The sequence below is a fragment of the Notolepis coatsorum genome, assembly GCF_963971535.1.
Source record: "Notolepis coatsorum genome assembly, chromosome: 1".
In the NCBI taxonomy this organism is placed as follows: domain Eukaryota; kingdom Metazoa; phylum Chordata; class Actinopteri; order Aulopiformes; family Paralepididae; genus Notolepis; species Notolepis coatsorum.
In genome coordinates this window covers 301637180-301652783 of record NC_140165.1, presented here as the reverse complement: position 1 = coordinate 301652783, position 15604 = coordinate 301637180, and the positions used below count along the sequence as shown (strand labels likewise).

General features: G+C 44.5%; 1 protein-coding gene across 4 annotated transcripts in view; it reads right to left on the bottom strand.

The window, feature by feature from the left end:
• The window catches only part of kiaa0753 (KIAA0753 ortholog), a 71657-nt gene that overhangs the window by 28981 nt on the left and 27072 nt on the right, over positions 1-15604 (bottom strand). For 2 of the 4 annotated variants that reach the window (XM_084318610.1, XM_084318612.1), the window contains exons 9-16: positions 11678-11799; positions 11124-11270; positions 5864-5953; positions 4794-4878; positions 3592-3666; positions 2874-3026; positions 1704-1785; positions 430-553 (exon numbers count right to left, since the gene is read on the bottom strand). In XM_084318610.1, coding sequence (XP_084174736.1) covers positions 430-553; positions 1704-1785; positions 2874-3026; positions 3592-3666; positions 4794-4878; positions 5864-5953; positions 11124-11270; positions 11678-11799 — 878 coding nt within the window. The remainder of the gene's footprint in view (positions 1-429; positions 554-1703; positions 1786-2873; positions 3027-3591; positions 3667-4793; positions 4879-5863; positions 5954-11123; positions 11271-11677; positions 11800-15604) is intronic. The other 2 variants (XM_084318613.1, XM_084318611.1) reach the window with 2 other exon arrangements.

The window sequence follows — 15604 nt, the reverse complement described above, 5'->3', positions numbered from 1 at the left end:
TTTAAGGTAACAGTGTGGTTAAGGTTAGGTTTTGGGCAGGGCTATCGTAAAAGTGTGTCTTGCCTCCCATGCGAGCGCCCCGGATTCGTTCCCCAGCAGAGGAACTCAAACGTTTTCTGAAAATAAATCAATACATTACTTATTTTTAATATGTAGTTATGTACACATATGTCAATATATTACTTATGGCTATAACATAACGTACAATATGTACCGTTTTTCTGTGGTCGATAAGTACTTTTAGTACTACACTATTTACATATCTTAAGGGAGATGGGGCTGTTGAGACACACCGCCTCTTTAAGATAACAATGCGGGATAAACGGACACAGTCTGCCACACCATCAGAAATATAAATGACACTCGAGCGGAAACAGGGGGGGGGGGGGGGGGGGGGGGGGGGAGTAGGAGAACATAACAACAACCCACCCGGCCTCCACCGGCTTCTCCAGGACAATGTCTGCTGTGGACGTGTGTCTCGCCACCGGCTTTGTGAGCCTAATGGGCTGAGGAGAGGCTGGCCGGGAGCCCGGAGCACCACACCACTGGGAACCTGGGAGTGAGTGGTGAGAGGAGAGGAGAGGAGAGGAGAGGAGGTGGAGGGGTAAGAGAGAGAGAGAGAGAGAGAGAGAGGGGAGGTGGAGGGGGTGAGAGAGGGTGAGAGATAGAGAGGAGAGGGTGAGAGACAGAAGGTGGAGGGGGTGAGAGACGGTGAGAGAGGGAGATGGGAGAGAAGGTGGAGGGGGTGAGAGAAGGAGAGGGAAAGAGGTGTTAGGTAGGATAGGAAGAGGAGAGGAGAGAAGGTAGAAGGGGTGAGAGAGTGAGAGAGAGAGAGAGAGAGAGAGAGAGAGAGAGAGAGAGAGAGAGAGAGAAGAAAGAGAAAGAGAGGTGTTGAGTAATAGTGAGAGTGAGAGGAAAGAAGAGAGAAGGTGGAGGGGTGGGGGAGAGAGAGAGAAAGAGAGAGCGAGAGAGAGAGAGGGGTGTTGAGTAGGATAAGAAGGGGGGGAAAAAGAAGAAAGAAAAGGAAAAAAACATGAGCGTGAAATTGGGCTGTCTTGAATCCAGCCTCCATAACAGATGTCACGCTATCTCCACCTGCAGGAGGTTTGAGGGAAAATCAATTCAACAACGTGTTTCCAACATCAAGGGAGGGGAGAGGAATTTGAATGGATGGTGACCAGGAAGGCCTATTTTGGGGAGATTGTGCACGCAGCGGGGAAAGCAGCACATTTTGGGACACGTGTAGAGGGAGGGAGGCGGCCTGGAAGGCTGTAAGCTACAGGTCAAACCTGTCACGGTGACCGTACAGCTAAAGGTCTCTCGCAGCTAAAGAGCAGCCGGCCTTTGGCGAGTGTTACATTTGAAATGAAATCTACTTTGTTGTATGCACAGTCGAGTACCGGTATATTTTAGTGAGCTTCAGTCAGCTTGTACAGACGAGAGCTCATCCCAAGTTCATGTCGAGTTCAAGTTTATTTGTACATGGACGTTGCAGGGAAATGCCTACCACGTCGACTTGACTTTGCATTGTTTTGTGGCTAACAGCATTGGTTGTGCCGAGAAAGACCTTACCATCATCATCGGTAAGTAAGAAATATGGCTAGGGTTAAAAAATATATATATCAGAATTATCCCATGATAAACAACTACTGTATGTCACATTTCTAGATGGAAGGAGGCCATTCAATAGCTGTACTACTCACCCTTCGTCTCCCCTTTGTCCCAGTAATGAGGGTTCGAGTAGGTGATGGTGGCACAGCGGCTTCTGACCTCGTCCTCGTCTCTCTGCTCAGACAGACGCATGTTATCAACCTACTGTCCTTTTCCTCTGCTCAGACACACACATGTTATAAACCTCTTCCTGGTCTCTCTGCTCAGACAGACACATGTTATAAACCTACTGTCCTCATCCTCGTCTCTCTGCTCAGACACACACATGTTATAAACCTCTTCCTGGTCTCTCTGCTCAGACAGACACATGTTATAAACCTACTGTCCTCATCCTGGTCTCTCTGCTCAGACAGACACATGTTATAAACCTACTGTCCTCTTCCTGGTCTCTCTGCTCAGACAGACACATGTTATAAACCTACTGTCCTCATCCTGGTCTCTCTGCTCAGACACACACATGTTATAAACCTCTTCCTGGTCTCTCTGCTCAGACACACGCATGTTATAAACCTCTTCCTGGTCTCTCTGCTCAGACACACACATGTTATAAACCTCTTCCTGGTCTCTCTGCTCAGACAGACATGTTATAAACCTCTTCCTGGTCTCTCTGCTCAGACAGACATGTTATCAACCTCTTCCTGGTCTCTCTGCTCAGACAGACACATGTTATAAACCTCTTCCTGGTCTCTCTGCTCAGACAGACACATGTTATAAACCTCTTCCTGGTCTCTCTGCTCAGACAGACACATGTTATAAACATCTTCCTGGTCTCTCTGCTCAGACAGACATGTTATAAACCTCTTCCTGGTCTCTCTGCTCAGACAGACACATGTTATAAACCTCTTCCTAGTCTCTCTGCTCAGACAGACATGTTATAAACCTCTTCCTGGTCTCTCTGCTCAGACAGACATGTTATAAACCTCTTCCTGGTCTCTCTGCTCAGACAGACACATGTTATAAACCTCTTCCTGGTCTCTCTGCTCAGACACACAAGTTATCCACTTAACAATTTCACCAGCAGCAACCCGTCTAATTCCTACGGCCAGACAGAACCTTATCACCAGGACAGACCTGCTGCGTCTGCTGTGTTTTTCCAAAAGCTGTCAACATCTCCAGTGGATACAACAGAACAAGTCGAGCGTGACCTTTCTGGCTCTGCCTCGGCCCGTGGGGTAGTGGCCTTTCCATCGGGCAGCTCTCACCTGTATCTCGTCCATGCGGAGCAGCATGCTCTCCAGGGTGGGGGCTTGGAGCCTGCGCTCCGCCTCCGTCTCAAACCGCCTGTGGGTCTGAGCCGCGTCGTCCAACAGGTCCTCCAGAAGAGCCTCGCTCAGCTGCTCCGCGCTCTCCGCCGCCTGCAGGGGGCGACAAAGAGGAGCCACGGGTCAACATAACACTAGACGAGGCTTTGACATTTTGAGCTTTAGTTAGTTCGACAGGTAGATCGCGGGCTGATTTCAAGTAGATCTTGATTAATAAAATTTGATTATTATTATAAAAAAAAAAAAACACATTTTTGCTAAATCAACTCTGCCTCTCTTTGTTAACTACAACAAGCAATGCTGTTTGTTATTTAAGATGAGGTCGGACTCGGCACTGACAGATTTGTGTTCATTATGCTGCTTTTATAAAGCCTCAAATGACGGCTTACAATTATACAATTTTGGCTGGTAGCTCTCGGCTAGGTGGTAAATTAAAAAGTAGATCTTGGTTCAAAAAAGGTTAGGCACCCCTGGTCTAGACTGAGACACTTGACATATCGTGGCCAGCCAGCCTTTTTAGGCGATAACCTACATTAAGGGATAAGCGCCATCATGAAACCAGACGGGTGGTTTGCATACAATCGACTACAAAATGCACGGGTTATTCATACTGCGATATAGGATATAGTGACACATTGGAGACGGCAGGGAGACTCACCCTCTCTGCAGCCTGCTCAGAGAGCCTGTGTCTCAGTGATGAGCCAGTCCTGTTCCTGGCCTCCTCCCCGATCTGCTGTGGTCAACAGATAAGAACCACGTGAGACTCTTCCCTACTATACACTTCTACTAGGGGTGTAAAGGTACGCGTATCCGTACCAAACCGAACAGTTTCAGTGTGTACCGTACCGTACCGAACGAATACAACGGTATGTTAACAACTAACGACCACCTAATATAATTATTATTATTATTTTTATTTACAAGTCGATTATTAATTTCAATATAGAATATTCGTCGACAGCCCTACAAGTACAATTAGTTACTGCACACTACATCCCCCCTGAGTGGAACATGGAAAGCCAAACTTTCCCCCACTGTACCGAAAACCCGTACCGAACCTCGACTTCAAAACAGAGGTACGTACCGTACCGTGGTTTTTGTGTACCGTTACACCCCTACCTTCTACTGCTCTCTAGTCTCTACTATACACTTCTACTGCTCTCTACTACACACTTCTACTGCTCTCTACTACACACTTCTACTGCCCTCTACTATACACTTCTACTGCTCTCTACTACACACGTCTACTGCTCTCTACTACACACTTCTACTGCTCTCTACTACACACTTCTACTGCTCTCTACTACACACGTCTACTGCTCTCTACTACACACGTCTACTGCTCTCTACTATACACTTCTACTGCTCTCTACTACACACTTCTACTGCTCTCTACTATACACTTCTACTGCTCTCTACTACACACTTCTACTGCTCTCTACTACACACTTCTACTGCTCTCTACTACACACTTCTACTGCTCTCTACTACACACTTCTACTGCTCTCTACTACACACTTCTACTGCTCTCTACTACACACTTCTACTGCTCTCTACTACACACTTCTACTGCTCTCTACTACACACTTCTACTGCTCTCTACTATACACTTCTACACACTACTACATGTGTACTGCTCCCTCTCGGCCCATAAACAGGGCCAAGCCACTAGTCATTTCACTGTGGCATAAATCTGATGTGTAATACCTGCTGTATGGATTTTTCTATAAGATTTAGATGTATTGATCCCCCCCCCCCCCCTTAGTCAGTGACATATACAAAGTGGTGGGGGAGGTGCGGCTGCTGTACGCTATATAAGTGACATGTATGAAGATATAGTGCATGTTAGAGGGAGCTCACCTGCGTCTCGTTCCTCTGGGTTCTCCCTCTGGCCGTCTGCTCTGCATCCCTCTCATCCCGCCGGGCAGGTGAACCCACTTCAGACCTGCAACACAGCCGGGACCGCAGAACTACCTTTAGTAAGTCTGCAATAAATGTCATCAAATTGAACTAAACTAAACGTTTCCCGTGAATGTGGATATGTCTCGTGTCGCTTAGAGCCATTCTGGGCCACATCTCGTAGCTTTGTTGTGATCCGACGTTCACGGATTGATCATTCCTCCGATGCGTCTCAGTGGGTTAGCTTAGGCACAGTAATGGTAGGGTGACCGCCTTGGTACCCAGCTGGGAATGTGGACGGCACTGAAGTAATCAAAACACATTCAGGGCACACCACCACTAGAGTATGTTGGGCTTAGAATCTACCCGGTGGCCTGGTAACTCATAAACCTTCATCGGAAGAATGTGACTTGATAATCATCATCAAAGAGAAGTCGGCTATTCTCTGTCCTTGCTCCACAATGGTGGAACGAACCCTTGTACCGTCTTTTACTAGTACGCACTCTGCTACTAAGGATTCTACCTTGCCTATATTACCACCTATTATGCACTCAAGTCTGTAGCACTCAAGTTCGACACAGTTTGACGAACAATGTTACTTACCCTTAGCTGCCAGAGTTGTACCCTTCCTTCTGACTTGTTGTACAGAATAAAAGTCAGCTAAATTACTAAATGTAAATATAAATGAAAGGGTGAGTGGTCGACTGGTTTGCCTTGTTAACCCCAACCAGATATCAGCCAGTGGTTTACAGAGGTGGACAGAGTGGAGTAGTTATGAGAAGAAGACAAAAACTAAAATACATTTCAACCATTCATTTTGATCACAGTAAAAATGTAATTACTGAAACAATCGGTAGGCTAATTCTAGGGATGGTTAATGGATTGAATTAGTCCTGCCCCAATGACTTTGATCGACAGCCTAGTGGGATAAGCCAGACTTCATTCTGCCATGCTGCCTTTCCTACACGCACCGTTTACTGGTAAAAACTAAAGCATTAAAGTTCTCCAAACTGGCTACCTGACCTTCGTACCTTAATCTCTGGATGCCTTCCGCCTCTCCTGCGCTCAGCTGGTCAAGCCGCCTCAGCCTCTGGATGGTCAACTTGTCCAGCCAGGCTTGCCTGCGGAGGGAAAGTCAATTAGTGTTTCATATAAATAAATGATAGACCACACGTGCAAAAAGTAAATCAGGCTGCAGGCTCGAGATTAATTAGAGAAAACAATCGCACCGATTAAGACGTGATTAAAGAGAAGCAATATCTGGGACACTCAATCACGCAGGTCTTTCTGTACACGCCATCAATCACGTAGGAAGAAAGGAGGAAAGTCCCTTATCCACCACTGCAGGCACCTGGGTTTGATATATTGGAAGGAATTAACTTTGAATTGGAATCGGAGTGTTGCCTGAGGCGAGTGAGACAAAATAATCATTTCAAAAGCAGACACGTTATTTTTCCTCCTCACAGGGTCCCGTCTAGATTCATTACTTTTCATTAGGCCGCGTCGACAGTGCACCTGAAAACAACTCGTTCCAGTGCTGCCCAAATTACACCAGCGTGTCTCTTGCCCCACAAGAGGAGAGAAAACACTAGACCAGGGGTTCTCAAACTTTTTTACACCACGACCCCATTTTATTTAGGATGTTTTTTGGCGACCCCACCCACACTCAATGTATTGTGTAATTTATTTTTTATTTATTTTGTATCCTCTTTTTCTCCGCCTGATTTTTCTATGCTTTTCTCCCCATCCCAATTTAGTCGTTATGCCAGTCCCCCCCCCCCCTCCCCTACCTGGTTGTTGTGCGCATGTTCCCCCTACTGGTCGGTACAAGGGAACCCTGAAGTCTACCACATGCTTCCTCCGACACATGCAGAGACAGCCAGTGGCTCTCTTTTCACCTGGCAGCGAGGACTCTCTGTGTAACGCGTGGGAGGTCACGCTGCCTTGACCACTTCCTGCCTTTCGCTGAGCAGGCGCCCAGACCTGACCTGTAGGCGTTGCTGTCTACAACGCCAGATTACCACCCACGACTTCCCTCCCGCTAACTCAGCCAAACGAGTTAGTATGACGATCGGCGCAAGCCGCAGGCAATGCTGACTCCGGGAGTCGAGACCGCAGCCTCTTGCATTGGTGACGAGCGCAATCGCCGCTACGCCACCCGACCGCTAGTATCGTGTAATTTCAACATGGAATATCAAAATAAAAGCACACATTGTTGAACTAGATCATGCATATTTATTAGAACATCTAATTACAGCACTATGTTATCAATACACACTTATAAAACGAGGCATATTTAGCCAAAATATGTTGCCAGAACATAATTATAAAAAAAATAAAAAATTATAATGTACCCCACTTTGGATTGCGACCCGTAGTTTGAGAACCGCTGCACTAGACCATGTTTACTCCAACATAATGGATGCATACAAAGCTGGTCCCCTCTGCCACCTGGGACGATCAGACCACCTTTCTTTGTTCTTTCTACCCAAGTACACCCGACTCAAACGTGTGAAGCCCTCAGTTAGAACTGTCAAACAGTTAGAACAGTTTGGCCTGAGGGGGCAGACTCTGGGCTGCAGCACCGGTTTCAGCACACGGACGGAGTACATTTTGCCACTCGGGCCACCCTGGACATTGACACCTCCTCTGTTGTTGACTACATCAACTCCAGCATGCACAGTGTCTCACACCTCAAACTCATCTCCAAACTGGGTGACCTCGTGGAAACCAAGGACCTCGACATTAACCCCTCTGTCTGCAACTGGATACTTGACTTCTTAACTGACAGACCCCAGTTTGTTAGGATAGACAATCTCACCTCCTCCACCCTCACTCTGAACACTGTTGTCCCGCAAGGCTGTGTGCTGAGCCCCCTTCTCAGCCACGACTGCACTCCTGTACATGGCACCAACACTATGAGGTCGGCCTATAGGGAGGAGGTCCAGCACCTGGGGGCGCGGTGCACCAACAACAAGCTGGCCCTGAACACCAAGAAAACCAAGGAGCTCATCATGGACCTCAGGAAGACTAGAGCCAGCGTGCACGCCCCTGTCCATATCAACGGGACGGAGGTTGAACGTGTCTCCAGCTTCAAATTCCTGGGAGTCCACATCTCCAAGGACCTCTCTTGGACCCTCAACATCTCATCAATGGTCAAGAAGGCTCACCAGCGCCTCTTCTTCCTAAGGACACTGAGGAAAGCCCACCAGTCTCCTCAGATTCTGGTGAACTTTTACCGTGTGCCATAGAAAGAATACTCACCAACTGCATCACAGTCTGGTACGGCAACTGCACTGCCTCAGACTCAGGGCTGTACGCTAAGCTTTTTCACTAGGGGCACACTTGCCCCTAAATGAGAAATTTAGGGGCAAAAAATATTTTTTAGGGGCAAATTTTTTTATAACAATTTTACCATTATAGTGAAAAAAAATATGTTCCTCCTGCCTCATTACTGTGGTCCTTTTATTTAACATTTAAGTGCTTTTGTTGTCAGGTTTGTATCTTTTATAATGAACCAACTGAACTTCATATTACCACTAGGGATGGGAATTGATAGGATTTTATCGATACGATTCCATTATCGATTCTGCTTATCGATTCGATTCTTTATCGATTCCCTTACCGATACCTGATCAATTTATAATTTAAATAAATAAATTGGAAATGCAACAGAACTACATTTAGTCATTTAGCTGACGCTTTTATCCAAAGCGACTTACAAGTTCTGTACGACAAGCCATCAGGAAGGGCACAACTCTATCAGCTGAGCAACAATGTTCATCAAAGTGTTGAGTGCTACAGTGTAGGTTAGTTTATTAGGACAAGTGCATGACAGTACGGTTAGTTAGGGTTAGATATATATTTTTTTATTCAGATAATGGTTGAAGAAGTGCGTCTTTAGTCGACGGCGAAAGATTGGACGTGATTCGGCTGTCCTAACTGGGGTGGGTAGTTCATTCCACCATTGTGGGGCAAGGACTGAGAATAGGCGACTTCTCTTTGATGACCCTCCCGGAGCTCGGATAGGAGTAGGTCTGAGGCGGCCAGAAGATGCAGAGCGTCGGGGTCTAAGCTGGTTAGAATAACAACATGCAACTTGACATTTCTGATTGTCATTTATTGTTGAGCCCCCATGTCAGAAAAATACAAAAACTGTAAAAAATAAAACATTAACTATAGCCTACACTTAAATAAAATAATGTATTTGAGATTCTCTTAAAATGTATTTATTTTTTTATTATTATTATTATTATTATTACGAATTTAATCTATTGAATAACAGGTTGTTATTCCTCTGACTTCTGTCTCTCACTCACACTCTCTCTCTCTCACACACACACACACACACACACACACACACACACACACACAGAGAGAGAGAGCTCCCTCCCCGGGCCCCTGTCCTTTAAAGTATTGGCTTGTGTTGCTACACGGACACATTTGTATGTTGCACCACTCTTCCTGGCTTACAGAGACTAGTAAACAAGCACTCACGTCTCTCATTATATGTGAACTAAAGAGTACAATGTTTACACAACAGCCCCCACCCCTTGTTTTATTGTATTTGTACCTGTACTACCTGCTGTCAGCTGTTTATCTCTCTCTGTGAGCTTGATTAGCTAGCGTTAGCTAGCGTTAGCTCCGCGGCTAACCCTGAACTAAATCAATGACTAGGTTCTAAAGCATTTCGAGTAGTTTTCACTGCACATAGAAGTAGCCAAACAGCGGGAGCATTTCGGGAGTATATAACCAAAACCCAGGCAATTTCGAGCCCTTGGCTTGCCTTAAGGAATCAAATAGTCTGCCATTAGCTACATGCTAACATGCTAACGTTATAACGGTCGGGAAAACCTGGCAGCGATAAGGGAATTGAAAGTCACAGGCACGCGATTCCAGGTGCCTGTGACTTTCTATGAAGAAATGATCTATGAAGAAACTTTACTTTTCGTCATAGCTAAATCAGACAGTCAGCCAGTCTATCAGAGTGAGTGCTCACTGCTCAGCCTTGGATAATTTAGGAGTGAAATGCGAATGCAAGGCTTGAAATCACTACTCGCAAGCCCGCCCCCAAATATTATTTACTAATCGCAACGGCCAATTAAAGGGGCAATTCGCGATAATCTCATCGCAGTGTACAGCCCTGAGACTAGGGATGCACCGATCCGATATTGATATCGGATATCGCTCCCGATATCACTAAAATAGCTGGATCGGGTATCGGAGAATTCTTTTTAATATATCGGAATTTCTTTTTTGATTTATATATAATATAATAATATAAGATAATAAAATAAGAAATAACAATTCAGTACATTTATATCTATGTGTTAATTTGTTACATTTAGTTTCACTAAGTTAGGAAAGTAATGTTTTTAAAACGTTACTTGTTCTTTCGGACAAGTTATGTTTTTGTAGGTTTTTATTGATTTTTGCTACCGGGCAGTCCGGTAGAGAGAGAGAGAGGAGGAATGGGAGATACACCGGGGAAGACATTTGGCAAAGATCACCGGGTCCAGGAGTCGAACCCGGGTCGGCCGTGTTGCACTGTAGTGCTGTATGAGGTGCGCCACTAGGGCGCCCCGGAAAGTAATGTTTTAAGTCAGACCTGATGTTGCCTTGCACAAAAGAATGATCCCAATCTCTTCCACACAGTGAGGCATACAGTTTATTAATTGAACAATGGGTATTTTACATTTAGTCATTTAGCTGACTCTTTTATCCAAAGCGACATTACAAGTTCTGTACGACAAGTCATCAGGAAGGGCCCAACTCTATCAGCTGAGTAACAATGTTCATCAAAGTGTTGAGTGCTACAGTGTAGGTTAGTTTATTAGGACAAGTGCATGACAGTAAGGTTAGTTAGGGTTAGATTTTAAATTTTTATTTTTTTCATTTCAGATAATGGTATGGGTATATCGGATCAGTACTCAGTATTGGCCGATATCCAAAGCCAGGTATCGGTATCGGGACTGAAAAAGTCGGATCGGTGCATCCCTACCTCAGACCGGAAAGCACTGCGTTGCAGAGGGTGGTGAAAATCGCCCCAATGCATAACTGCTACATCACTTCCTGCAACTGAGTCTATTCATCACAAACGGTGTCATGGACAACCTCTCATCACAATCATGGAATCACGGTTTCCATCCGTGTCAAGCAGACTCAGAACAGCTTCTTTCCCTCATCTCCCTGTACTCTACTCTACAACTGCCTACCTCATACTATAGTCTAAAGTCTACCCATATAACTCTGTATGATAGCATGTACAATAATGTTGTGTAAAGGTCCAACCTGAGAGCTTCCTGTTGGGCTTGTTTCTTCTGATCGGAGCTCAAGCCCTCTTCCTTCCCCCTGAACTCCTGCCTCTGGGGGCTTGTCGAGGGCTTTGAAGGAGAGAAGAGACAGCGAGGCTCTGGCCTGCTCCTCTGAGGAGACCTGCTGAAACACAAACACCATGAATACGGTACATGCAAGACAGACGGGGGGAATAGAGAAGGGGTTGGAGGGAGAGGTGGAGAATGAGATGTAGGGGTTTAATAGCTTTACTCCACAACATTTCAAAAGGAAATATCTTACTTTCTACACCTCTACATGTACTGTATCTATAATACCTGCAAGTACTTGTTACTTTAATAAAGGGTTTTGTGTATAATAAATGATACATATGATTTTTGCCATAATTGAGCAGGGGGGGGGTTACTTACTTACCGGTACTTCTAATCTACTTTTTATACCACATTCAATATTAAGTACTTTCACTTTTTTATGGATTTTTACCGGAGTACTGGTCTATCAGGATTTCTACTTTTACGTGAGTAGGATATGTGGGACATTAGGAGGCTCACCGCTGTGCAGGAGGGGAGTGAGGGGACGTGGGGATCCAGGGCACAGAGAGCTCTTTCTGGGGGAGCTGGTTGACCCTCAGCCTGGACGACACCGTAGGCTGCTGGAAACCTGTAGCTTGCATCTAGGCACATTAACATATAATGTACGTTATTAACTATACATTATTGGATAGACACATTTGAAACATTTAACACGATTGTAAAATTAAGACTCCCATTCCGACTAGGTATTCACCATCCATGGAACTTAACTCATACAAATCATGAGGAAAGAAACCATATTTTTTTTTATGTTGAGTACTGAATATAATGACAAATTAAATAAAAACAATAATGGATATAAATGGATATAGCAATTAAAAATGAAACCTTAGAATAAAATGGATATTCTATAAACCTTCTAATTGAAACAATTTCAGTTAAAAATAAATAAATAAATAAATAGTAAACAGTAGAACCTTGCTAACCCAAACCCCTTGGGAATCAGGCCATTTGGACCATTGGAATGCTTGAATGAATGAAATAGAGCATGCATTCTGAACACCCTGTGCCGCATTGACTAAATGCTTTTAATTGCATCGGAAATTCCTATATGGTAATTGTGTACAATTAATGCAATACGTTTTTGGCATCACTGCAAATGTACTTCATTATGGATAAATAAGTTTATTGTAGCTGGACCAACACAAAGACATGACCAAAATCGTATATGAATGTGGTCTCAAATAGGGCTATATGTACTATGTATATATTATTATTATCATATACTACCTGTATATAATATACTATTCTTATACTATTTCTTTTTGGTAAATCAATGAATTTAACGATCGTTTTTTCAATTAGTTGATTAATCTAATAACTAATTTATATATTTTTATTTTTATTACTGAATTTATTACTATTTTTTAACCCATTTGTCAGATGCCTCATCAGAAAAATACTATACCTCAAATTCAAAAGGACTCTTGTGACACAGATTAATCTAATAATTGTAGGAACTGAACTGGGGAATCAGTATTCTTTTTCTTTATAAAGTACTTGACTTAAAACGGTCATTATGACATGGATTTATTTCATCACTGGAGTAATAGAGTACGCATTTATTTTTGCATCAGTGGGGCGAGAAATTTATAAACTACAAGGAGAATTCTCAACAAAATATATCATTGTCAGACTGGTTGCGATACCTTGGTGGTACAATTACAGTAAACAAATGAGACCATTACTGAAACAAATGGTAGCCTAATTCTAGGGATGGTTTATGGAATGGATTAGTCCTGCCCCAATGACTTTGATTGACAGCAGAGTGTGTGATACGCTAAAATTCTGCCATGCTGCCTAAGCTGCATGCACTGTTTACTGGACAAATCAAGGCTAAAACAGACCTATAGAAGCTCCTGAAGAGTTGAAGAGCCACAATGGTAGGTCTATTTTACCTTGCAAGCTAAAAAAAAACACATTGCAGCTATGTCCAACATTTAGCCAATGTTGTTAGCGACTCAAGAGCACAGAGACACGGCTGCTGCCAGACACAGGAGCAAGAGAGATTGAGACTCATTTACATTACATTTACATTTAGTCATTTAGCTCAACGCTTTTATCCAAAGGGACTTACAAGTTCTGTACAACAAGTCAGCAGGAAGGGAAGGGTACAACTCTTTCAACAGAGTAACAATGTTCATCAAACAGTGCTGAAACTTGGGTGCTGCAGTGTTGAGTGCATATTAGGGCTGTACCGAATAGTTTGAAGCTTCATTCATAATGTTGACATTCAAATTCTAAATCAACATTTGAATTCTTTATATTTAATAAAAAGAAATTCTATTCTTTTACATTTTTATTTTATTTTTAATATATATTTTTGTATGTGTCTATTCATTCAGTTTAAACCAATTCAAGTTTAAAGTTTCAAGTTTCTTTAATAGTTGTCATACAGAAGTACAGAATACTTTTATACAAAATGCTTCTTACTGTTGCGCTCCAGAGACTGTGCAAGACAAGATAAGTATGAAATAAAATAACATAGTAAAATTAGAAGTAAAAAAATGAGGTCACAGTGTTCAGTTTAGACATATGTACAATGTTCGATGCAGAATAGACATAGTTACCATACAATATACAATACTGTGCAGTGTACTAATATATAATACTATATAGTGCAAGGCAGAAGTGGAGAAATGGGACGAGGTGCAATTTAGGTACAATTCACAGTAGGTGTACGAGTTGTAGTGCAAATCCTTTATCAATCAATATAAAGTGTAAGTGTGTTTGTGTGATCTAAAGTGTGGAGAGTGGGTGCTGCAGTGTGTTGTTTGTTTGAGTGAGTGTGTGCGTGTGGGTGTGTGTGCTGTGTGCATTTGATGGTTGTTGCATAGTGATTATTGTTCGTTTAGCGATTATTGTTCGTTTAGCAGCCTGATGGCCTGGGGATAGAAGCTTCTTCTGAGTCTTTCTGTGCTCGCCTTAAGACTCCGGTATCGCTTGCCTGACCGCAGCAGTTCAAAGAGGCAGTTGTTCGGGTGGCTCGAGTCCTTAATAATTCTCTTAGCCTTCCCCTTGCACCGCTTGTTGTAAATGTTCTGGAGGGTGGGAAGCCCCCCTCCAATTGTGCGTTCGGCTGAACGTGTCACTCTTTGTAGTCTGCTACGGTCTTGTGCAGTGCTATTCCCAAACCAGGAGGTGATGTTGCCGGTCAGGATGCTCTCTATTGTACATGAGTAGAAGTTCCTAAGGATCTTCTGACTGACTTGGAACTTCCTTAGGCGCCTGAGGAAGTAGAGGCGTTGTCGTGCCTTCTTCACAACACTGTCAATGTGTGTGGTCCATGTCAAGTCCTCGGATATGTGGGCTCCGAGGTACTTGAAACTGTTCACTCTCTCAACCGGTGCCCCGTCGATGCTGAGGGGGCTGTAGTCCTTGACCCCCGACCTCCTGAAGTCCACAATCATCTCTTTTGTTTTGCTGACATTCAGGGAGAGGCAGTTCTCCTGACACCACTGTGACAGGTTCTCTACCTCTTCCAGGTAGGCCCTTTCGTCGTTGGCAGAGATCAGGCCCACCACTACTGTGTCATCAGCAAATTTGATGATGGTGTTGTTGTTCCGCTGTGCTACGCAGTCATGTGTGTACAGGGAGTAGAGGAGGGGGCTCAGAACACAGCCCTGGGGGGCCCCTATGTTGAGCGTGATGGATGAGGAGGTGCAGTTGCCGGCTCTTACCACCTGGGGTCTGCCCGTCAGGAAGTCCAAGACCCACTGGCAGAGGTCATAGTTCAAGCCCAGGTCCCTGAGCTTGGCTATGAGTTTGGAGGGGACTATGGTATTGAATGCTGAGCTGTAGTCGATGAACAGCATTCTCACATAGTTCCCCTGCCTCTTGTCCAGGTGTGATGCTGCTGTGTGCAGCACATGGGCTATGGCGTCCTCCGTGGACCTGTTGGGGCGATATGCAAATTGCAGAGGGTCCAGGTTGATGGGGAGGGAGGAACAGATGTAGCCCTTCACTAGCTTCTCAAAGCACTTCATGGCTATGGAGGTGAGGGCTACAGGGCGGTAGTCGTTGAGGCAAGCGGGCGTAGATTTTTTGGGTACAGGGATGATGGTGGACTTCTTCAGACAGGTGGGGATGACAGCCTGTTCCAAGGACAGGTTGAAGATGTCAGTGAATACCGGGGCCAGTTGGTCGGCACAGACTTTTAGGACGCGGCCGGGGATGCCGTCCGGTCCTGCTGCCTTCCTGATATTCACTTTTTTAAAGATCCGTCTCACCTCATGCTCTGTTACCCTGAACACTGAGTCTCCATCAGCAGACCCCCCCCCCCCCCCCCCCATTGCCGTGGTTTGTAGGCTGGTGTTGTTATTCACAGCCTCAAACCTTGCATAGAAGGAATTGAGATCATTTGCTAAGGAGATGTCACTGTTCAGT